At 38.3% G+C, this 26119-nt stretch overlaps 1 protein-coding gene across 7 annotated transcripts in view; it reads left to right on the top strand.

Moving 5' to 3' along the window:
• RGS7 (regulator of G protein signaling 7) overlaps positions 1 to 26119 on the top strand; it is a 242117-nt gene that overhangs the window by 208413 nt on the left and 7585 nt on the right. Inside the window, exons 15-18 of one of the 7 annotated variants that reach the window (XM_050316772.1) lie at positions 1555 to 1741; positions 4537 to 4626; positions 6771 to 6851; positions 7247 to 16233. In XM_050316772.1, the coding sequence (XP_050172729.1) occupies positions 1555 to 1741; positions 4537 to 4626; positions 6771 to 6845 (352 nt within the window). In that variant the 3' untranslated portion in view covers positions 6846 to 6851; positions 7247 to 16233. Of the gene's footprint in view, positions 1 to 1554; positions 1742 to 4536; positions 6852 to 7246; positions 16234 to 26119 lie in introns of those variants that run through there. The other 6 variants (XM_050316776.1, XM_050316773.1, XR_007629122.1 and 3 more) reach the window with 6 other exon arrangements.

Consider the following 26119-nt stretch of genomic DNA (forward strand, 5'->3'; position numbering starts at 1 on the left):
ACATTGCAGTTCATATATATAAGTGATGCTACCCAGAATTTTTGAAACTGGAGTTCTATTGGTAGAAAACTCCCTTTGTGATGTTGGAGAAATAACTTTATATTATCATACTATGAATATATTTGCAAAACTGGGACAATATTGGCTCTCTCTCTCTTGGAGAGTCTTAGATGGAAAAATTGAAGGGTATAGAAATACCTAAAATAGTCATCTTGGTAGACTAAAGCTGACCATAATGGCTTGTGTGAAATTAGGATGGGCTCCTTCCACCTGTGCTACAAAGATGTTTCAAAAAGGACTATGAAGGAATAGTTGCTTCTTGAAAGGTAAATTATCTCAGTTGAAGAATGTCTTATGGTAGGAATACTGTAATGTTTTCTACGCTTTACTATCCTCTCTTAAGAGTTGTTGAAATAACTGTATTAGAAATTGGATTGAGGGGGGTATCATTTTGCTTTCTTGTGGGGTTTGAATACAATTTCACTGTTCCTCTCTCCTATCCCATCCCTGTTGAACAGGGAGACATCTCAGTTTGATCTCACAGTGTGAGCAGGGTGGAACCACATTTTAAAGGTGCACCCAATTTATTTGTAAGCCTTGTAAAATCAACTGATTTCACAATGAAATCACTTCAAGGTTCAGCTTATCTGTTTCATAGGATCAACTGTGTCAGAACAATAATGAGAAGTTGTGATGGTATATATTGCATGTTTAACGAAGTCAAAATTTCATTGAGCTCTTGGCTTTGGGGGAGAACTAAGTGGTCTGCACAGTGCCTAAGCACGGGATACTGAGTGCATTTAGAATTATTTTGTGCAGTGAGAGAGTCTGAACACTCATGGAAGAAATAATAAAGTAAAAGTTATAGCTAGCTAGCTATGATCACAAATTTTTCAAGACCTTTTTAGTGATCCTTCTCCAGAATGTATGAGAAGGATACAATGAATCAGCCTGCACTGTATGTGTTGGTTTGCTCAGCAGCGGAAAAGAGAATATATGCTTCCATTCAGCATTTTTAGCAAAAATATGCATAGAAATGCAATGCTAAAGGAAGAAATTAAATTATAATGAGAAAAAAAATGCTTTCCCAGTTCATGCATGATTTGTGGGTAACAAAATTAGTTGTACAGTTTAGAATTTAGTAGGACTGAGAGATTCATGTAGATATCAAGAATATAAGTTATTAGTTTTTGAAGGAGTGTCAAAAAGCAGTTTATAACCAGTATAAGCCCTTGTGGTTCAGCCGAAATGAAGTCTCAGTTTAATTCCAGTTAAATGGAAATCTCCTTATAAGCAAGTTACCTATACGTAAGTAACAAAGGATTTCCTATACATCTCATGAAGAGTCTTCTAATAATTTCTTGCTAAGGTGGATTGGTTGCCTTGAGACAGAATGCTGATCCCAACACAAAATCACAGCTTTTTCCTTGTTTTAGCGTGCTTTAGATGAAAACTTCTGTTACTTAATTTCCTTTTTTAAGAGCAAGGAAGAATGTGAGCACCTTATTAATGATTTTCCTGAACTGGAAGTGAAGATGCTGTATTGTGCCATAGGTTCTGGTTAGCAGTAGAAGACCTGAAGAAGAGGCCTATCCGTGAAGTCCCTGCTCGCGTCCAAGAAATCTGGCAAGAATTTCTTGCTCCGGGTGCACCCAGCGCTATCAACCTAGATTCAAAAAGTTATGACAAAACCACTCAGAATGTGAAGGACCCTGGAAGATACACATTTGAGGATGCTCAGGTCAGTTTGCAATCCTGTTTAGGGACATTTGAAATTGTCAATTGAATATTGGCTAGTGAAGTATTTTTATATAAAAAAAAAATTTCTATATAAAAAAAATATTTGGGAATTAAATGATAACAGCCTGTTTTCTACAGTGTCATTTTGGCAATGCAAATGAGTGACATTCTTTCTTTCATGAGGTGTATGAAGTTCTTCATCAAACTTCTGCGCTTGATATAGAGTCTTCAAATGGCCTTCAAATAGAGCAAAACATACAGTGAAGAAAAAATGAAGTACTTCTGTATTAAATGCAATGCTTCATGTAAACTTATAACTTATTATTTCATCTTTGCAGACTTCTGAGAAAAGCAATAGAAAAGAATTGGATTCACAGTAAAAGTAGGAGAACTGGTGTCATCCTCCATTTTCATCAGCAGCCCAGTGATGAAAATTTAATTATTAATGCAAAGTGAAATGGTGTCAAAAGGAGAGATTGAAATCACATCCCCAGAGAATTTTCTACAGCTTGATTATTAGGTCATCCTCTTGGGAGTCAGGAGATGCTGCTACAGGCCCCACAAAGGAGAGAAGGGAATTAAATTGAGGCTTTCTGCTTTCAGGAGCATGCCTCTGCCCTAAATATAAGGGGGACTAATTCTACCACATTTTCACTTTTCCATTATGAGGATAGCAACCTATGAAGAAACAATTTTCATTAGATCCTTTGTCATGCCCTCTGTTTTGAAGTATTTTGCATTAAACCAAACACACAACTTTTGCTTGCATGTGCTAACCCCTGGAGGTTTAAGAATGCAGCATATAGAGAAGACATAAATTACACAAATAAACAATCTAACAAGATTAAAGGTTTAAAAAAAGTCTTTGCACTTGAGTCACTAAAGGACAATTAAATTCCTTGCCAGTATCCAATTTATTTTTTTTACTAGGTGTAAAATTTCCGCACCAATTTCCAGATCTCCCTTCTCATAATTTTTTCCTTCATGTATGAAAGATGTGAAGTATCCAGTCTTTATGTAAGCAGGACTTTTCCTCCCCTCAGATCTCTGCTTAGTTCCTCCAGTTCAGCAAACAAAAATCGAACGTGGAAGCCATTTCTCTTGGAAAAGGGGACAGGCTGCACCTGCCATGTTCTCACATGAAGCTTTAGGAGCTCTACAATGTCCCACCTGAGGTGGCAGGGTTTTGTCAGGATAGGGCTCTACCTCTGCAACATACTCTTTGCGGCCTGGCAGCTGGGAAGGAGACCACCTATATATCATTCTGGGTCATTTAATTGTGGTTAAAAATGTATGAAAAGCATTTCTGGGCTTGAAATATGGAACGATAAAACTCCATGTCAAATGAGAGTGACACATAGGTAAAAATAGTCTGATTGTCTTAAATAATATCCAGCCTCAGTTCCTGACGAATGTGTACATTAACAATACTAAACAATACTAAAACTTTTACAGGGCTGTTTCTTGTACAAAAAAAACATTTTAATGCTCATCACCACTGTCTGCTCTCTGTTGACTACATTGTTTGCTTCCATAAGGAGTTGAATAAAACCTCCCTAAATAAACCAGCCTAAATTCTGAATATACACCAGAATTTCTCTGCTTAGTGTAAGAAATACAATGAAAGACATTTAGAATCATTTCTAGAGTATTTAATACAACAAAAAGTAATTTTCAAAGAAGTTGAGGTGTTTGTTTTCCTTTTTTTTTTTTTTTTTTTTTTGGTTGGGTTTTGTTTGGTGGTTTGTGGGTTTTTTTGTTGTTTTTGGTTTTGGTTGGGTTTTTTTGTTTGTTTGTTTGTGGGTTTTTGTGTGTGTGTGTGTTTTTTTTTTTTTTTATTCTTTAATTTTGTGCACTACCAAGCCTAGAAACAATATTTACTTTTCAGTTTCTTTGCCATTTCCCAATTGCTGAGCTACGGGTTTCCTATTGTAAAAACTAGAGTTTGAACAAACAAAAAGCTCCACAAAAATAGCCAGCACAGTTCAGTGGATTTTTAAAAATTATTTTGAGAGCACTTCCTATTCTGATTGCTTTTCTACAAATCTTTTCTCAAATATATACTAGGACTAGAATTATAAAGTGTCCTACATCACAGATTTTTTGGTTTTAATCTTTTTCAGAAATAAGAATGCTCCGAAATGAAAAGCTACAAGCTGCCTCTGTCATTTGTTTTCTGAATAAAGCTTTCCAAATTTTCATGCCCCTCTGAAGAATGAACATCTTGAAAAATAGATTAGCCTAGAACTGGTTTTTAATTTATATATGTATTTTCCTTTCTTTATTGTTATCTGGGAAGCAGACTAAATGTCTGTCAAAGGATGTTTTCAAGAGTAGCCAGGGGATATCCTCACTAACTTAAGCACTTAATTATGATGCGGAATTGAGTTTCTCCTCCTGTCTGTGAAGTCACGAGAGAATCAGAAAATCTGATGAGGAAAGATCCACAGCTCCTAATTTAGTCACTTAGTTAAACTGACTAATGCAAGGAAGGTTTGAAATTGGGCCTTAAGCTAAGTTGTAAATTCTTATAAAATAATTTTGTAGTGAAAATTTGATCTATAAATTAAAGAAAGGTGTGCTGTGTGATTTATACATAATAAATGGGTGGAATTTCTGCTTTTAGAATAGAAAGCAATTCAGCCTTAGCTTCAGAACTGAAACCTGATATCCCATAATACTTTCTCTTAATAACAGTGCTAGCTGGTATACATTCTACAACCAAAACATATGACTGCCTTCCATTTTATACATGTCTTCTTTCATGGGAGTAACAGCTCCTCCTTTCCTTTTCAGGAGCACATTTACAAACTGATGAAAAGTGATTCTTATCCTCGTTTTATACGATCCAGTGCCTACCAGGAGCTGCTACAGGCCAAGAAAAAGGTATTGGTCCATCTTGCCTTTGTCTTGCCACTGTGCAAAGCAGTGGTTATGTTTGCAACAATACTCAGTCTTCTCTCCCCTGTGCCAGTGCAACTGGATATCTGGTAGGTGACCAGCTTGGCGTGTTTGGAGGGTCACATACACACAGGAGTTCAATATACATATATGTGTATATATCCTGCATGCGGGCATGTTTCAATAAGTTAATCTAGCAAAACTTATTTTTATTTTTACATCCCATATTGTACTGTTTTCTCTGTTATGAAGCACCTTAAATTGCAAAGTGCTTTACAAATACATTAAAAAAAATAAAATAAATTCCCAGAAGAATAGTCTTTCATGTTTGCAAGTTTGCTTATGTAATAATTGTTGTTCTCTTTATTCCACCTATAAAAGCTACAGAATGCGTTTAGAAACAATCTTATTCTTATGGATTACTTCTAATTTCAACTACAAATATAGGGGCTTCCTAATTTTGTTTCTTTCCCTATTATTACGTGAATAGTTTTGAGTAGGCTAGGAATCTGACTTGAAAGACTGATCATGTCACACTTCGGCAAACAGAAGCTCATGTCTTGGTATGTAATATTTACTTAGAAAAATTCAGATTATGGAATGAGTTTTAAATAGCCACAGCCCAGAGTATGTGGAGCAGCTTGTGCATTGCAGATTTCTATAATGATAAATAATTTTATCAGTGGGCTTTTAATAGTAATCTCCTAGAATCAGCTTGGAACCCTGTGCCTTGCAAAATCAGGGCCCTGATTGTTACCGGAACAAGGTAGTTATTAATACCATAGCATTCTATTGTTTACAATGACAACCTAAAATTATATGAAAATACTGTGTGATTTTGTTTTTTGTTCAAACATTGATTTCTGAAGATCCAATATAGAGAGAGATGTTGAAAAAACCAGAAAGCTTCAACTGTCCGTGTGAAGTCCTTAAGTTTGTGAATGTCAGTTCATTAACACAAGATGTGCACTTCATGATTTCTTTTTATTTTCAGTTTTTCTTTAAATTCAAACCATAAAGTTTTATCCCCATGAAAAATTATTTTTGTCGAGTACTATATCTGCTTCGCCCATCCACTGTTTTGCCGAGTCCCATTACAGCCTCATACCTGTGTTTGCTTCCTGATTTATACAAACTTTGTTTTGCAGTCCATTGTTTCATCAATCCTTCTTTTCTACTCCATTTTTCTCGCTTTTCTTTTTCCCCTCCTTTTTCTTTTTGTTTCTTTTGTTTTATTTATTTTAAATTTAAGTTGGAAAACACTCTGGATCGTCGAACATCTTTTGAGAAATTCACACGCAATGTGGTAAGTTTGTTGCCTCGGAAGACTAGTAAGCCTGATGGGACATCCTTCTCCCCTTCCCCTTGCTGATTCCTACTTTTCCTTTTTGCTTCTCTAACCTGACAGTTAAAAGTGTATTCATCACGGTTTGTGGATTTTCCTGGGAATTACAGCTTTATAATCTGCTTTCATTACTACTCCTCCTCCTAGTCCCTTTCCCAGTGATCTCAATAGTTACACATGGAGGAATGGACCTTTGGGAGCCATGCTTTTTGCATTAGGAAGCATGAAATTAGTAACTTTTTTTTTTTTTTTGCTTTAATTTTAGTAAAGAATCTGTGAAAACCTGCTTGATGTTGTTTCTTTTTCTGGTGCCTCCCAAAATACTGAGTCTAAAACACTTGAATACATTGGATTTCCATCCTGTCTTCTTTTTATTTTACTAAAAAATACTTTGTCCCATTTTTGTTGATTTGGCACAGGGAAAAATAAACAATAATAATTTCCCCATCTTCCTTAAAGTCTAACACAGCTTCTGCAGGACCAAAGGATTCATGCTGTTGATGTGCGAGGGTTTGATTTGGATTATTTTCATAATGGATTAAAAGAACTGATTTTTTCTTTTCAATATGTAATTTTTGAAAGCTATTTCTTGAATGTAAAAAAAAAAAAAGGAGGCTAGTAGGTTTGATGTGGACATTCTTTTACCACCTGCCAAAAGATCCACTGATTTCCTGATATTTGGGATTCTTTTTACTAATCCAGTTTCTTTGGAATTAATTTTTTTTTTTTTTTTTTTGCATTGTGAAAGTTCAAACTAAAGAATTCAACGCATTTATTTTTGTAGGGCAGAAACATCCCAATTTTCCCATGCCATAAAAACTGTACACCAACACTGAGGGCGAGCACTAACCTGTTATGAAAAGAGGTAGAAAGATCTTGGATTATACTCAAGTTTGTCTGCATTGTCTGTTGAATTGTGCAGGTGACGCTGCTGTGTGTGTGTGCGTGTGTGTCTGTGGCTTTTTCTGTGACCTGGTTAATGGAGCTGTGTGCATTGAAATGAAAATTATGAGAGCTTTCAGCAAAGATCATGGTTTTTGTTTTTTAGTTTCTAGGGAAGAAGAAGCAGTTCTCAAAAACTGCCTCCTATGTAATGGGGCTCAAGAGTATTGCCTCAAGTATTTAAAAAAATACAACAGTACTTTCCAGTAATCAAAAAAAAAGAAAAATAAACATAGTGAAAGAACAAAGTTTTTTGAGGCTGTGGGAATACCTCACATTTTAAAACAAAACAGTAATTCTTTAACTACTTTCTTATAGGTAAAGGCTTCCTGTAATATGCTTTGAATCCACTGTAATCAGGAAGAAATTTGGATTCAATGGGACAAAGTCAGTAAAGGACACTAAAAGTAAATAAACAGCCACAAAGGAAACTATCCCAGTGTTTGAAACAAAAACCCCTATGTTTTGCATGGTGGTGTTGCCATAGCATGTTGCAGTGTGATTTGTGTGTTGTCTAAGCAGGTTGGATCTATAAAACAAGATTGTACATGATAACATTTTACATGATAATTCCGCTATAATTCTGTAGGAAGTTCCATATGAATAAAAATTCTGTAAAAGAGAGTGCAGAGAGTGGGTAATACATCTGGGATCTCTGAGAGCCAGACTTCTTCTCAGTCATGGTGCCTGGCAAGCTGCAATGCTACGTTTATTCCTGGCATTTTGAACAGCCTACAGGTCAGGAATTGGCTATGGTAAAGGTTATGTGAACAGGTGGCTATGAGGAGAGAAATAGCAAGCTGCAGATAGATGGGAGGAGAATAAAGCACAAAGAGGGAAAAAGTGAAGACAGACTGGAGACACTGAAGTCACTCCCAGAGCACTGTTATGGATAAACCAGCAGTTCTGGGCACAAACATGGAGCATTGTGCCCTTCAGCCATGCCCAATTTTCATCGTGCTAATCTCAAGGCAGAAGTACCAGAATAGCAGGATGCCAGAAACACAAAGCAGGCCCAATAAACCAGCTGCAAACTACAAATGGCAGTGAGGATTTCTGGACATGAAGCATTAGTACTGTAGAAGAGGGCGATTTATTTTTTCTTTTCACAGAGCAAGCTGTAAAATAAAATCTGTGGTTTTGCTTTTCTTCAAACTACTGCCTTTTAATCTGGGTGGAGTCTGTCAAATCAGGTCAGGTATGAAAGAAAAACATGTCTCTGTTAGATCTATTCAGATGACTGAATTCTTGTTACCCACTTCCTCAGGACCCCTTGCCACAAGGCATCCTTATTCTTCCAGTCTTGTTCTTGGCTGTGATAAGTTTATGATATGTAATTATCTACCTTGGTACAGTGGTTCCAACTAGCAGGGATGAGGGAAACATTTCTCAGAATATCCTACAGAGTACTGATTAACTTGCTCAATTGTGAAGCGGGGGACTGTAGAATAGATCTGCTCTACAGAACATAGTGTGAAATAGGTCTTCTGCCACCTGGATAAATGTTGTCATCTCTGAACGATTTAGTGAAATGAAATTTACAGTTTCTTTTCTCCTCTGATGGTTTACAATATTTAGACTAATTTTCACTGGATTTTTTTGTCACATCAAAGTAGACTTGTATTGAACTAAATTAGACCTCAGTTTTTTCTATTTGAAATGTTTAAAAAACCCCAGTTACCATGGTTGTGTATAGGGAGACAATCTGAGAAGATGGCCTTGTAATTCATAATCTGATTTATTGAGAGGGAGACTCTAAGAAGCTGCTGATCAGTGTTAAGTGAAATTGGGTTATACTTGCTACAGAAAAAATTTGTTAAACTAGAAAGTTTAGAAACTTTTTAAGGGCAATTACACTGTACTATTTAATGAATTATGTAGAAATAACCTATTATAATGAGTCATTATTCTAGTCTGATGGGGAAAAAATAGAAGTGCATCTATATCCACATAAACACTAGGCTCAGCTCTGTATCTCTTTGACATTAAAGAGTTTTTTCTCAGAAAACTTTCAATAAGTTGGGGCACTTCATGAAAGCCTTAAATGCTCAGCTTAAAAGCACTGACTATTTATCTTGCTCTAAGGATTTTATAGTGCAAAATTGCTAGTGCCTTCAGCATACTGCAACAAACAGTATGAATAGTGTTAGAAACAGGTCTGCATTCACATAAAATACACAGAAGTAATAGCAAATTGACATTTGCAATATGTAATTTTTACTACTGAACACTTTATATTTTGCATCTGGGTAGTAACCCCAGCTATTCTTGCTTTGCCTCATTTACTCACACTCCTGGGTATTGTTGAAAATATAGAACTCATACACTTCAGCACTACTGGAATGAAGCCATTGGATAAGTTGCCTTGGAGTAACACTGGCAACCACAGGTGTCAAAGCTCTGAATCTGAGGCACAGAGAGCAGTGATAGTGTGCACTGTGCTTCCCCCTCTCCCCATCTAGATCAGCCCTTCAGCTTTCTCTTTGAGAATAATAAAGGTGCAGTTACCTGCATCTCCCAAGGGAAGCTAAGGGTTTATGTCAGGGAGCAGGAGGATCTCATCATATGCTACAGCAGTAGAGAGACAGAACTCCATTATTTCTATGGCATTTAAAAACTGAAATTCTTTTTGAGGGATTTACATGGAGAAAAAAAATATTTAAAAAAAAAAAAAATCCCAGCAAACTTCCTCTACCTCAGGTGCTAATATCTATATTACAGGGAATTGTACAAGATTTGTGACAGGGGTAGACTGAGCAGAACACCTTTGTGAGCCCAAGCCTGGTGTTTAGCTGCGATTATCAGTCTGGAACCCTTGAAGAAAACAGATCTGATTTACAGGGGTGTGGGCTGATTTAATTTCCATTCCATGCAACTTTATTGTCCCACCAGAAGCAAAGTTAATAGGGCAAGAAGGTGTAGCCTCTCTCCCCCCAGAGCTGCCTTGGGGGAAACACTCCCTCATCACTTATTGGTGCCATGCCTTCACACCACTCTCAGTGTTAGTGCTGCGTCTGTTGCTGCCCACCTATAAAGAATGCAAAAGAAATGTGCTTGTTGTAAGTTTGTAATGCCTTATGAAAATACAGCCAGTACAAAACAGACCAAACTTAATTCATATATTAAACTAGAGGCCCATCAAACTATAGGTATCTCCACTCATAACCTCATAAACAAGGCCCCATTTAAAAATTCAGAGTTTAAAACGATTATATCTTACATTACACACACCTTTTCCAGCTGTCTTCTCACACTGACCTGGAAGAAGTTGCTGACCAGAGTCCTTTCATTTTTTCCCCCTCCAAACCAGTAACAACAGACTATTTAGTGCTGTGAAATGGCAGTCCATTAAATAGAGCATATTGACATTTCCACAGAGGCTCGGTCCAATGTCACTTAACATGACATAGTGAATTATGGCCTAGAAATGGAAGTTAAAACTCATAAAAATAGCTTCCTCTGTTATTATCAGTAGATCATAGACTCCCTAGATGCATAAATAAGTGTAATCTATTGTCGTATTAAAATCCGTCCCTTTACTGAGAAACAAGGCAGATAATATATGAAATTCATCTGTTAATCAAGAAATTTTTCTATATGAACAGGTAAAACTTATGTACACAAGGCCCTACTGTTCCAGACCAAAAGTTCATCTAGTCCTCAAATCCTGCCAGGGCCAGATTTTTCTCAAGCACAGCATTGCCCAAGAACTTCAATGCAGTATAAGCGGTGGGATCTCATTTTGAATTTAATTACATGTTATTCCCAAAATTTAAACAACAACAACAATTTAAAAAAAAAATCTAGTGAGAAAAATAAATCACAAAGCTACTTATTTGACCAATGCAAAACAAGAATGAAAACAATCAGTATTTGTAGAAATGAAGGCTTTTTCCATTTCAGGAAAGAGATGTCTTATTGATGTTTGACTGAAAAGAACCAATAAAATAATTGAAATTTTTAGTCTGAACTGCTAACTACTCAAAATACCCCTAGTTTAGGGTTTTTTTAGGAATGATGCCCATGGTGGAAAATCATGAAGGACATGAAGAGTAGTACTTGCACAGCCAGGTTCATCTAAGTAAGGGGCCAGCAAGGACTGGTCAGGCATTAGGCCAGTGTCTGCCATTTCCCGGCTGACAAACATTTACCTAATTCTTAAGCTGTTTGCAGGAATGAAAACTGCAGAAAGATATGGAAACCTGAGGGGTTGGGCTCAGGACAAACATACTAAAAATATTTGTCTTGAGCGTTAGTCCTTTGGAAATCCACACTTCCAGTTCAAAATACCATTTGGCAAGAGTTTGTAGGTCAATCACAAGTGAGAACATCTCATCAGTAAATGTAAAGATAAGTGCAAAAGGAGAAAGAAGTGGAGAGTGTCGATGGATTTAGAATGAGCCAAATCTGGAAAACTGTTGTTCAGTTTCTGCCTCCTGTCCTTAGATCAGTGAAGGAAAGAGTACTATTCCCTAATAAGTAGGGAAGAGAGGGCTGCAAATCCCAGCCAGAGGCGGGAGGATTTCCCTGCACATGCAACCTCTTAGTTCTGCAGCTGTGCTGACAACTCATGCCCCAAATTCAGTAAATATTAACCTCCTCCCTTCCTCACATATGAAAGAAAAATGCACCTGCACAGGTGGCTGAGAGCAGCATCCTGTGCTGCTGTGGAAACTGAAGCAGAATTCTGGCCCCCCGCTTCTGTTCCCATGTCTCTCCAGCTGTGCTCCTCTCAGGGGCAGTTTATACACCAGTTCTGTGTGTAGTGCACTGCAATGTCACGTGGAAGCTTTCCCACTGATGCCAGCTGAGCTGCCAGTTTGTTGCAGGTGTTTCACACATGACCAGATGGGGAACTGTGAAAACAAGGAGGGTCAATTCTTGTTCCACATCTCATTTTGCTCACAGTGGGACTCATGCTATCTTTCCCTTTCCCCATAAGATTACATGGAGTTTTCATTTTTAGTTCAGCCAGTATTAGTCCTGGGGAGTAGCATCTGCACTGGCAAATAAAGAAATATGAAAAAGGAACCACTGAGATTGCTTAGTAGAAAGGAAGATAATTAATCTTCTAAAAGGAAAATACTTGCTCTTCTTCTATCTATGTATCTCTATATCAAATATGGGCACTCCAGCCCCTATATACATTTTATATAATTTTCTTACAAGTCACATATGTACTGAGGTTGCTGCTGATTTGTTTACGAGGTTATTTGAGGAGTTAGTGTCATACTGCATAAATGGGTCAGTCAGCACAGTTGTATTTAGCAGCTCATACATCTGCACATGGCTTTGTAATTTTCCCCCGAAGTTCTGTAGAGATAAAGTTGGAGGGACAACTCTATGTTAAACAGTTAATACAATAAGATGGGGACTGAACACTGAGGACAATTGATGTACTTTTAGTACTCTTTTTAAGTATTTTTAAGTACTCTTAGATGTACTTTTTCATTTGTTCATATCAGCTGCTTGCTGCCTCGTACTCTGACTCCCTTGTCAGGTTAGGTGTGCAGGGTTTCATTTTGGATTGTGTATTGTTAGTAAAAATCTTAAATAGTTGCAATTCATATGTCCAACGTGCACTAATACAGCTAAAAAAACCCTAATCCTGTTTAGAATATGGCCATTTACTTCTAAATGTTGAAGGCAAGTATATGCTGAAAATATTAAGGTTCTCCTTTTCATTATTCAGACAAACACCTACTGCTTCTTCTGACTTTTTTTCCCCCAGTAGTTCTTTAATCTCATTAGCACAGGAAGCATCTTCCTATGTGTGATGACTCATATGCTACACCTCTGAAAACTGGACTGTTAGATGCAGGTTCCCAAATCAAAATTTGGCTTATGGAAATGCTGTTAACATTGTATCTCAAAGAAATATCTAGGCTCAGCTCTTAAATTATGAGCCACAACAGATGATCCCTACATCAGTCTGTAAATTGAGTAAATCTGGAAATCGCCTAAAAGTAATAATTATGAAACACTAGGATAGAGAGGTAAAATAAAAGTATACTCTGGAACAGAGTTTGAAAGGAATAATCTGTAATGTGGAAAATAACAAGTCCCTGCAGATCTTAAAAGAAGATGTGATAATTCTGTATTTGGGTTCTGTGTATTATATATATATATAATATATATATGTAATATATATATTCTGTGTATTTTCCCTAATCAGAGAATTTAGTATGATTCAGTATAAACATTGGAGAAGATCTCTGAAGGAGGGTGTATCTTCTAAATTGTCAGTTTTCCAACTATAAGATAAAATAGAACTACTAATGCCTTGAAAAAGACCACGTTGTTTTTGTTCAGATGAAGAGTTCGTATCTATAAGAAGTATAATATTCTCTGAGGCAGAGAGCGGATATGACAGAGAGGACCACCCAGAGAATTCCTGATCAATGTAGGGTATAGGAGAAAAAGTATCCAAAGACTAGCAATATCCTGGGAGCAAGTGATATGGAATACAGAAAAAAATTGTCATGACAACTCACTGTGCCTCTAGGGGAAAATTCAAACAACATGTAGGAAAAGATTATACAAGTCAGATCAATTAATAACTTATTTTTGGTCTGATTTTAGGTCAAAACTTCCTAGTTTATTTGATAACAAAATTAATTCCTGAGATGTTAGAACCATAGTTCATTTAAAAATTCCAGAAATTTTATAACTCCTAAATAATTGTTGCAAATAATAATAAAAATTATTTCACAGATTTTATACCACAAGAGCTTATGCAGCTTTCCAGTGTGATATAGAGAAAATTGTTTTAATAACTAAAAGAGAACTCCTGGTTTTCATATTTTAATTAAGTGGGTTATGCAGTTCAGTACTAAAGGGAACTCATACATATTTACAGAAGGTAGCCAGACCTGTAGACCTGTAAAATTAAGTGCAAATAACTTAATGAAAAGCAAAGATAAGCATATGTTCAATATTTTCTGAGATTATGTCTGAGACTGACAGTCATGAATTGTCTAACAAAACACTTAATTTTGGACATGCTGTTTTAAATTGTATTCCAGTGCCACACTTCTGTTGAGGCTTTTTTTGACTATTTAAAAAGAAAAGATGTCTTACTGTAACAACTTTCCTGTTGCATTAGAGGAAAACATAAAATAAGGGTTAACAAGTGTCAAGAAGCTGTGAATTTAATATAGGTAGAAAGTGACAGATACAAGGAATACAGTGTGCCAGGAAGGACACTTTCTGTCTTTTGACAAAGCAAGTATTAATACTGTCAGGTGATATGGTGAACCTGATGGATGAGCAGTCTAACCTAACGTTGTAAACATGAGTTTTGCTTCCAAATTATATTGTAGAGGAAGTATTCATCCTAATTTGTTCAACTTGTATTTCAGAGCACAAAGAATAAAATAGTTATTCTTCTTTTTATGAAAACCCACTCTGATATATTGCATTTGAGCAAATGCTCAAAACCAACTTACAGATCCGTGTGAGCATAAATTTAATTGATAATGACAATAGATATTAAATTGTGTAATTCCACTGTATTATAATACTGCAGATGACAACTACTTATTGATATAGCAGAAGAAGTTAATTTAGCATTTACTGCAGAAAATGAAGTATCTCTCCATAGTTACAGTATTTCCTACTGTATTCTCCTTGGAATCAGTTTGATATTTCTGAGTTGGGCACTTAAAATGAACAATACAGTAAATGTAAGTATTAAATATCTAACTGGCAAGTTAGAGCCATTTTCTGTTTAATGTTTTATGATATATTTGTGTTACATTGTCAGGATATGCCTGTGATATTTTGAGGAATGATGTCAGCTTGCTGTGCCAGCTCTGCCTCTGTGGATCAGAGCCACGGTAGGATGGCCCTCGGAGAGCTAACTCCTTCTGTGTGGCCATAGGAGACCTAATTCCTGTTCTGTGTTTCCTTTCTGGCTCAGATAAAGCTCAAATCTGCTTGAAATATATCATGGTGACATATCATCCTCTTCACACAAAGACCTAGCTCTTGTGGAACAGTCATTATACCTTATTAAAAGAACTTGCTAAAAAATTAAAACCACATCCTTGCAACAGGAGAAATTATGAGGAAAACAATAATATGGAAATCCAAACACCGTCAAAAAGTGTTATGCAGTGACATGTAATATACCTGACCGATGTTTCTCGTAAATAGTAAATATGGTCACAACAAGCCTATAGCTGTGTTCATGGAAAACCTGCTTTCCTGCCTATATGCAATTTGCCTCTTACTTTCTTACCTTAACTTGAAAGTAGCTTTCTGTCTTTGACAGAGCTACTGCAGTTTGCACATTCATCTTTTGCAGCACAAGGCACTCTTGCTTGCAGTAGCCTTCTTCAGGTTCTGGGTATGACTGACAGCAAAAATCTCAGTATCAGTTTCTCATCAGCCAAAACCAATCTCATTCAAAAATGGTCCTTAAATTTGCTGGCTTGTTCTGTGAAACAGTCTGGCTGGCTGGCAGTGCAGGTGTTTAAGCCTAAGGACTTCCTGTGGTTTAAGATTTCACAGACTCCAGTTGGTGCCCCTAGATACTTGAGAGTGATGTGGCAACACTGAGTGGTTGCTGATGAATAGGTTTGCAGTGATCATGCCTCTGTTTTCTGTTTTTGTTTTTTGTTTTTATCTTTTCCTCAGGGGAAATCGCTCACATCAAAGAGGTTAACCAGTCTAGTGCAGTCCTACTAAAAGGATCACCTTGTAGCATGGAAGCAGACTCAAATCATTATACATACTTTGTAGCTCACTGATTGCCTGACTCAGAGGACAGTAGAACAAGATGTTGCATGAGCAAGGACCTGACTTGTTTTCTTTTGTGTATACTAAGGCATTACAGACTCCGAGGGACTCTCTAGCCTTTCGATGCCTCCATTTCGAAAACTGTCTGCTCACTTCCTCCTTCATATCAAGCTGGATCTGTGTCTTTTTATTTTCTGCAAGCTCAAGTACAGTGAAAAAAAAGCTTCTGCTAGGCACAGTTTATTTAAAAAAATACGTCAATCAAAAACTGGAAGAAATGTAAAAAATGCATATATTAATAAATATACATATGGCATCACATTTATTGCACAATAAATTAGCACAGAAGGTTTCATTTCACTGATGTATTCACATTGAGAAAGAAAGCCTGTGTCTTTGTCTGTTGTCTGTATATTCTCTGTTAATGTTTCTTGCATTTATTTTTATACCATATTTAAAAAAGAACACCTTTTACTCCAGATGTATTAAAGTTGATCCTTTCTCTGTAAATTTGTGTATGTTTATATTGTTGTTTTATCTTTCATTAAAAGATGCAGAATCTCTTTCCTTTGGGAAGTTTGAGATTTTAATATTGAATCCGAAGATTAGCCAAGAGCAAAATGATCCCCAAAAGTTACACACTTTGTGCTTTCTAAAAAGTGACATGAAATGGCATTTTCTTTCTCTCAGTGACACCTAATCAAACACACTTTCTTGATAATCATTTACTTTTTCTTTTCTCTTTATCAAGCTAGCAGCAGAGAGATTTTCCAGCTTGCTTATCATCTCATAAGCAAACCTTTCTTTAGGCTAGACCTGTTCTATAATAGTGCAGTCTGCACAGCAATTCAGTCACTACCCCAGACCAGATGGACTGAACTGCCTTTCCTTAGGAATGGATATGAACAATGCTGCACAAAAACACAAGGGTATACTTGCTGAATAGGACTGTGTTTCTTTCTCCTTGCTGTCACTTGTGATACAATCCAACATTTTAAGCTGAAAAGGTAGTGGTTTGGGAGTGCTAAGTATGCAGTCTGTAGTGTAAACTTACAGTAGGTTTACACAGAAGGCTATCATTTTAATTCAGGGGCTCTGTTTGGATGTGCTGTTGTATGTGTACTGCTGAGGTTACTCACACAGAGTTCTGTTGACAGGTTTATGAGTGCATGTAGATGTTGCCCATGAGACAGCAGATATGGAGCTTCTGAAGCTAATCTTAGCTAGAACCAGAAATCTCTGCTCAGCCTAAGATACAATGCTTTTGACTGATAGAGGTGGTGTAAGGCTGGTGGTCAGAATCTGAGTAGAAAAGCAAAGATGGGAACTAAGTCAAATGACAAAATGCTGATACCTCCAGGGCATCGTAGGGTGCACAGGACAACTGTTTAGCAATGCACAGAATAGACTCAGGATAGCCAACTCTGGTACCATCTGTCATGCTGACTTTGGTTTGATATTGAGAAACTGCAATCTTGTTTCAAAGGGATTACGAACCCTAAAAATGCACACACACACACACACACACACATACATGCAATGGGACAGTCATAGATACAAGTGGACAACTGATTTGAATGCATTAATACTGGAGTAATCTCATTTAACATCGGATACCTGTCTGCATTGTTGCCACTAGTCACAAGACTCCCGCACAGACCAGCTATGGGCAGAAGGGAGCTGAGCTACCTTCTGCCTCACTTCTCCACTGGCTCTGTCAGTAGTCTCATGCAGCTGTAGCCATGAATGAAGCATCTTTAAAGAGACAGTCTGAGTGAAGCCAGTATAAAAGGCATTATAAATCACCATGAATGGCTTTTCTTCATGTTCTTCTCAGTTAAGGTTTTGCGAGGTTTGGAATTTCTGTTTGTTCTTTGTTTTCAAATGCCACTGTGCTTCTGGTTTCTAGGTAGGATGACAATCACCGCTTTAAAGTGTCTCCATTTTTGTTAGCACAATTCTACTAAGCTTTTATGGAAATGCCCCATCAGAGTTTGATTTTATCAAGAGTTCCATCTAGGTCAACTTAAAATATTCACAACCTAGGGAGGTCAGATGAATTTTAATAAACAGCCACACTGAATCCCAGATCTTAAACTCTGAGATTTAATTTTACCACAGAAATGTGAGCTCTGAGGCATGAACTTGGGGCCAGGCAATCCACAGAAATTTGAGCTCTGTTTCACTTTTCAGTGCCAAATAGAGATATTTATTTCCAAACTCCCGCTGCCACCAATTGCATCAATTGGTATATTGCCTGCTTTGCCTTCACAGTTAACTAATTACATACCAGTGTCTACTTCAAATAATCACTTCCTTCAAATAACTAACATCTCAAATTCAAGCATTAGGCATTTCATGCAACTTCATCCTAAGATTTTTTTTTTTTTTTAAATTACTTTGCGATTCCAACTGGTTGATAAAGAGATGTGGAGCATTTGTATTCCTGAACTCATTCTGTATTTATTCTAGTTCTTTCCTGTCATGGTTTAATTCCAGCTGGTGGCTAAGTACAACACAGCTGCTTATTCACTCCCTTATACCTCCAATGGGATTGGGAGGAGAAGAGGAAAAAGGTAAAACTCATGGATTAAGATAAGAACAGTTTAATAATTAAAATAATTTATAATAATAACAGTAATCATAATGAAAATGAGAAAGAGAGAGGGAGGAATAAAAGCCAAGACAGACAAGTGATGCACAATGCAATTTCTCACCACCCACTGACTGATGCCCAGCCTGTTCCCGAGCAGTGATCATCCCCTCCTGGCCAACTGCACCCAGTTTATATACTGAGCATGATATTCTGTGGTATGGAATATTCCTTTGGCCAGTTGGGGTCAGCTGTCCTGACCCTTCTGCCTTGCAGCTCCTTGTGCACCTGCTCCCTGGCAGAGCATGGGAAACTGAAAAACCCTGCACTTAGGGTAATCTCTGCTCTACAACAGCAAAAGCATCAGTGTGTTATCAACATTATTCTCATACTAAATCCAAAGCACAGCACTGCACCAGCTACTAGGAAGAAAGTAATAGGAAGAAAGATAGAAAAATCTATCCCAGCCAAACCCAGGACATTTCCTTTCAATAAATATGAAGTCTGTATTGAATGGTGGTCTTTCCCTGTTTTTCACAGGATTTCACATGATATCTGTAAAGTAAAACTAGGTACTACTAGTAAGGATTTCAAAGTAGTCAGGGAGCAGTATTAAGGTTTCATTTGAGCTTAGTTCCAAGCAATAAAACTCCACCATCACATGTGAGTGAATTTGGCCCAAACAAGATCAATCCTATAACTAGATAGTTTTTAAAGGGTTTATCTGCAATCTTACAATACTTTATCTCTTCACTGTCATCTGCCATTAGGATAGACTAGTAATGGAAACTCCAAGCAGGCACAAGCTTCCTTTTACTTTCCCACAGAGAAAACTTTAATATTTGTTTCCAAATCTATACAAAGATCCACTTCAAAGAATTAAGATTAACTCAGATTAAGGCATGCTTGTACAATGACCAAATAGCTGAAGTATGACTGGTTACACAATTTACCATTAGGGATTTCAGTGAGGCCACAAATCTGCAGAGAAAAAAAGGACTAAGAGAGAAAATAAATAAGAATAACCCATATTTCTTGTCTTCTAAGGAAGAGCCATTAGTCAGTGCCTCCTGACTCTGCCCAGGAATCTGAAAACACCCTCGTGTGAGATATTAATTGCAATATTCCTTAAAATAACCACTTGGAGCTCAGAACTTCCATCTGAGATTTGGGCTTCATTAGACAGTCTCTCTTCCCATGCACTGTTGCTCATAAAACAGCTCTTAAGCCTACAGGGGAAAGAAATATTTGATAGTGCTGTCGCACACTTCAGATGGTTTTGTGCTCCCAGACCAGCCTGTGAAGAAAAATGGCTGGTGGAAGAGGAAGAAGCTACCCTGGCACCGAACTGACAACAGCAAAATATTTGCCCATTCTTCTGTAAGGTGCAGTTAGAAACTGTTCTTCAACCCTACAAAACCAAAGACAGACGAAAAAGGTCTTAAAACAGTGATGAGATAAATTGCGAAATGCTGAGCTGAAACAGCAGTGGAGACTGGCCAAAAATTAATGAGCTGAAGGTGAATATAGGACTAAGAAATGGGAATTAATTGTAGTGACCAGAACAGAACCGACAAGGGAAGAGCACTGGAGAGCTGAGTAATTAGGAGCAAGAGAGGCAGAATTAATTGTAGTGACCAGAACAGAACTGACAAGGGAAGAGTACTGGAGAGCTGAGTAATTAGGAGCAAGAGAGGCAGAATGCAGCTGGTGGATTGCCAGCCTGTTGGCTACAGCCATGCTGAGTTGGAATTAAAACACGGAAAATCAGGCAAGATCAATTGTGGCTGGTCCTTTAAAACACAACAACTACATTTTTTTTTTTCAGCTAAAAAGCAATAATGTACAAGCAATAATACCAAATTTCTGGAGTTGCTTTTCAAATTGCACCTCTAATATTGTCTAAAATCATGAGACATAAATGCCAAATAATCCTCTAAGAAAGGAGGGCAACAGCTAGTTCCAGAAACAAGACCTGTGCAAGGAATGCATTTGAGATGTTTATTTATTTTAAAAAATTATATTTAAAAAAGAAAAAAATAAAGCCAAAGCAGACCACTAAAGTGAGAGAAGGTTGTTTTCTATAGGTTACTGAAATTAGGAGTTGGGAAAGCCAGTGAGTTATTTGTGGCTCTTCCAATTACTTATTTTTATGCATAGTGAATAACATCAGTTTGATTTTATATTTTAAAAATGCCATATTTTTTATGTTCCTTCTAGCTAAAGATGTTGTGCATAGAACTAACCTGGATTTATTAACGTAGGTGCATAAAACACAGGAATTTTACTAAAAGAAATTTAAGAGCTACAGGCACTTAAATAAAATAGGGCTTTAATCCCAACAAGTTCAAGGGAAATAATCAACAAATTCTTTGAATATATTCTGTGTTCACAATTTATTTAAGCAAGTTGCTAAGTGGTTGTGACTCACACCAGTCTGCTGTTTGATCTGACTGCTGAACAGACTGCTTCTGCCTCCTGTGAGCTGAAAATAGGCTGGAGTCCCAATAGCAAAGAGGTGAAGGGGATGAGAAGATGATTTCTCTGAGGCCGGATTCCCCCTCCTCATGCTGTTCCAGACTGTGGAGTCCTCAAATGACATGTGTACAACTAAATGAGTTTTGTTTTTATAGACATCAACTGGAGGGCTGCAGAGTCTCTCCCAACAGTCATTATCTCTACAAAGAAAACTACAAAGTTTTTTTTCCTAATATCCAAACTGAATCTTCTTTGCTTTGATTTATCCCTTTATTTTTGACCAGTCTGCTACAGTCACTATAATAATATGTTCCCAACATAAACGGACATTGCAACATTACAGCCTCCTTTGGTTTTCTGACTGGTATTTTCTGAAGTGTTGAGTGACTTAATTGCTCCAACTTTCTTGGAGGATGGTGCCCAGCACAAGGACTCCCATCAGGTTTTAAAGGAGGAGTGCAGGTGATTGTTGTTGTACTTCTGCCTGTACAAACAACTGTGGGTCTTGCCCTTTTTGCAGTAGATGGTGACTACAGAATTGTGCCAGCTTATGTGACACTGTGATGCCCAGATCTTTTGCAGTCTAATTGAGATGGTTGTTCCCCTTTGTGTATAGCTGACTCTTCTTGGGTCAGTCCCTTAGAAAGCATCCTCATTTTTCAGACCATCTTTCTCTTTTTTTTTTTTCTTCATTCTACCTGTACAATAGTTGCAGTCCTTTTATCTACAGGTATCTTTATATGTGGGTGAGAGTGAGGAATCTGCTGGCCTGATTCTTTAACACAAACATTTGAATGAGAGTGAGTACCATCATCACTATTTGCTGTAAGGGATCTGTATGTGTAAATTGTAAAGAAAAATTGTCATGATAATAAACTCTGAGAACCTGCTCAAATGCTAGATGATAGTCCTTATTTACAAGTGTGGACATGGACAGTAAATATCAAACAATATTAAGACACGATTGTAAATGTTACCTTGTTAGTGGCATTTGCACAATTTTTATTGTATTTTTTCTTTGCTCCAAAAATATATTCTGCTGCATTCACCTTCATTGGGTCTCTTTTTGATTTCACTAGATTTTGAAATCTCTTGTTAGATTCATCACAGCTGTCAGCTTTCAAAAGGGGTACTACTTCCCACCCTTCCTCTTAACCTTGCAGCTGCTCCTTCAGCATGCGTATCACATAAATGAGGCATTTCATTATGCATTTATCTTGTCTATCCATCTTTTTATTCCTTTACCTCTTTCCTTTAAAAGATGAGTGGCAATGGCATATGTAATGTAACTTACATTTCTACCTTTTTGCTGAGAGGAACGTGTAACCTGAAATCTATGACCTTTTTTCAGTTAATCTCCTTTGATGCACTGTTCTTTATACAACTTTTCTTTTAGATTCTCTTTCTTCTCTTCCCCTCCCCCTCAGGAACATCTTTTTTTAAGATACTCTGTCTTTTTTGATTCTTTTCCTTTGTTCCTCTGATCCTTGCTCCATTGATCCCTCCTGCATGGTCTTATGGTGCCTACTAATGCTCTTTATCTTCTCTGTTCCTTCTTGGAATTGAAAGACATTAGAATAAAAAAGAAAAAAACAAACCAGAAATTTTTAAAGGAAAGTCAGGCCAGTGCTAGGGCAGGGGCTGATGCAGATGCAGAAAGCACCTCTGACTGTCGCTGGATCTCAGGGGACCATCCTGCTCCCAGGATTCTGCTCTCCCATTCACTACCCTGTTCTCACCAGCTCACTACTCCTCGTCCAGCCACTGCTCTCCCAAGATGATGGAGAAGGAGCATGGGGCAATGTCCTCGGGGGCAGGGTGCCTGTGCAGGGTTGCTGTTACACATCAGGGACATCCTTCCTCACCTAGTGGGGAGACATCACTGGGAACCTCAGGAAATATGAGGGAGGTGAGTTACTCCTTTGCTTAGGTGCATTGAATGGAGACAGGCAAAAGGAAGCCTGGCTGTGTGACTCCTCTGGGGCCCAGGACTGAGGGAAGGAAGGGGACAGGTACTTGGGTCATTCACTCCCAGCACTGGAATTTGAAATTAATCAGGAGCTTGAGTTTCTTTCATGGTAAAACTGATGAGAGGGTGTTCACAGAGTGATGCAGAGTGTCTCTGTCTCTTATCAAAGTGCCTGTGGGAGGCAGGAAGGAAGGCTAAAGCCCAAGGCTAGGAAATATTCTAAGTCCTGATCCATACTGGTCTGGGAGGTTAGCTCCAGGGAAGCCAATAAACATGCCTATGGGCCTAAATCACAGATAAAATTTTTTGGGGGAAGAGGCACAAATGTGGAATTTCATCAATGGATAGAGTGAATGCTGAAGATACAGTTCAGACAATTAGACATGCTCAAATAATGAGGGAATTGGTTTGCAGAAAGTTTGCTTTAGGGAACTAATAAGTTTGAAATTCCTAAGTGATTTTGGTTAACTCCATTTCTCCTTCCTCCAATCCTTTTGAAGTAGTTCAGCCACCTTTCTGGGTCCTTGACTAGTGAGGCTTTGCCTTATCTCTCTTCCCTTGATTTTCTTCTCAACTATTTTCCTCCTCCTTCTCTGTCAGTGTTGGAAACTGCAGGCTTAAGGGAGTAGCTGCAATTACTCTCCCACCAATGCATTTGTGTGCAGGGCAGAATTTTCTTTTCAATCTTTATTTTCTTCCTGTAATCAGAAAATTGAAATATCAGACTTTTATTTTGTTTCAAAGGGCTTCTTCCCAGCCATACAGACTCATACTTTTTCTGTATACTTGTGGATTATCAACACTCAGATATTTTATTGGGAAAAAATTTACAAATAACAACAAACCAAACCAAACCAAAACAAAAAACCCCAAAGAAACAAAAAAATCAAAACCAACCAAAAAGCCAAACATGAAAGATATGAATTTTAGATATTTCTTCTGCTGTTGGTCAGAGCAGAGTGTAACAACAGAAAAATTGTTTTCTATTTGAAACCTGCTTGAAATCCATTGCTGTGTTAAAACTGCACTTTGGGATTCCTAACTGCCAGGAGTGCTAGCATCTGCAGACCTTTCATTGCCTCAGTTGGCATCTCCCACTCTTTGGAACCTGCCCCAAAATCCCAGCATACTTCCACTGAAATCAGAGATGCAAAACCTGTAAGACTGGATTTTAAAAGTAGTTACCTCTTCTCTGCAGGTACGGTTGTGCTTGCTAGCTGGATATCAGTGGTGGAATCTCTTTGATACAGTAGAGGGGGCTTGGGTTTTGTTCTGAAAGATGATTTGAATTTCTGCTGCTGCTTCTCCTACCTCAGAGCACAGCATGTGCTGAGAATACACCTTTGTTTCTAAAAGACTTCTAGAAAGACTTTGAAGACAACCTCTTTCCACCAACAGCATGGACTAGGTGGAGTGTCTTTTAATGAGAAGGAAAAAAGCAAGTGTTTGCAGGCCAGAAGACCTAGAGAAATATGAGGGAGAGAGGAAGGAGTGATAAAAAAAAAATATAAAAAAGCTGCTGCTTTTATTTTACATCTAAATAAAGATTTTGAATATGCTACCCTAAGTGCATTGTGTTAAAAAAAAAAAAAAAAAAAAGATGATGAAGAAGAAAAAGCCTTTCCATGCCCCACATAGTGAAGAATTCTGACATTGCCTGTAGAATCAGCTGCATCCTTTTCAGTTCTTTAAAGCTCCTGCACCAGGATGGAGCTCATTACTCCTCATTATTGAGGCCTTGCCATCTTGTGCATGCAGCAGCAGCAACAACAGCAACTGCCTCCTATTTCGTGCTCTGCAGAGAATATCTGTCTGCAGCAGTCAGCATCAGTCCTTCGTGTAATGCAGAAATATCTTCTTTTAACTCCCCTGCTCACTCCCCTGGATGCTCTTACTTTGTGTTTTATTGGTACTGACATGGTAGGATCAGCATTGCCAGTGTATCAGCACTGATCTTCTACACTACTGCTGCAGTTTTAATTCTGCTAAGGAAAAAAATCTGTAATCTGAATGGTACTACTTTGAATTGTGTAATGCTGACTATGAAAAATATTTATTATAGAAATTTACTGGATGGGACTTTTTTGGTATTCATTATAGTCCATTCTTTGAGAAATCTAAATAGAGCATAAAATCAGAAACAAAGGAAGGAAGAAAAAGCAATTTCCTTTACCGTAGTAGAGCAAACAAGTTTGGTGTTCTTTTAAAAACCTGACTATTTTCATTTTTTTCCCCCCCAATTGTGTCTGAAGTGACCGTATGCCTCTCCTTTCTATTTGATGGCCTTGGTTTTCTTCCGTGCCGAGTCCTGCTGATGTTATGTGCTGAGAACTCATCGATATTCATCTGAAACAAATAAACGCAGTATCATGCTCCTCCGCTGCGGTGATGCTGGAAGTCGCCGAGCAGCAATCAGTTGCGAGTTTTCCTCCCAGTAAAAGAAGAAGAACGTGCCAGGTGTGGCAGCACAGCCGCCCCTCACCAAGAGCCGCTCGGTGCGGGGGCCGGTGCCGGGTGCGGGTGCGGTGCGGGCGGTCCCGCGGCGCGGGCGGCGGGGCAGCAGTGACACCTCGTGGGTGCGCGCAGGAACCACGCCCGGACGGCGCCAGCGCCGCTCCCACGGACCGACGATGTTGTTTCGGCCGCGGGAGGGCAGGAGCCCGACGTGCGGCGAGTGGGCAGCGCTCCTGTGCCGCCACCTAGGGCAGGATCCTGCCCGCGCTCGCACGAACACTCCCTGTCCCTGTCCTCTGTCAGGGGACAAACGAGCCAGCTTCCGTCATATCCCACCACAAAGACCATGGAATACTTTTGTTAGGTTATGCCTGAAGACGACCGTCCTTTTTAAGATGATTCCTGGGAATCAAAGCTGCTGCACTGCAAGGCATTCCTTCTAGGACGTTGGGGTATTATCAAAATATGTTTGGCTTGTCAGGAACTGACTTCAGTAGCCAGGGCCACTGTTTTAAAGAAGGAAAAATCAGAGCACTGCACCACCAAGTATAAAAATAGCCCCAAAGGAAGAAGGAACAGTGGAAGCCACAGAGCAAAGCCACTACATCAAGGTCTGATTCACTCTGGAGACATGAAGAGGCTGAGGGCTGATGGAATAAATAGTTCTTACTTAAGCTTCTACTTCTACCCCAGCAGAGACCACCCTTCCAGCTGGCAGCCCCCAGGGAAGGGGAGTTTGGAAGTCATGCATGGGAGCGCTCATCCTGGTTGTTCCTGTTTTCTTCCAGGGCAATGAGATTTTGCTCCTATGATCTGCAAGCAAAGAGTCTGATCAGAAGGAAATCCATTGCCACCTACTACTGATTTTACGGACAGCCTCTCGTTGAAGGCCAAAATATAATTGGTTAACTGCAGCCAGACTGCAGCAGTACAGTCTGTATGGCTCTAAATGCTT

The sequence above is a fragment of the Myiozetetes cayanensis genome, unplaced genomic scaffold (genome assembly GCF_022539395.1).
Source record: "Myiozetetes cayanensis isolate MyiCay16 unplaced genomic scaffold, myiCay2020 scf2-11, whole genome shotgun sequence".
NCBI classification, from domain to species: Eukaryota; Metazoa; Chordata; class Aves; order Passeriformes; family Tyrannidae; genus Myiozetetes; species Myiozetetes cayanensis.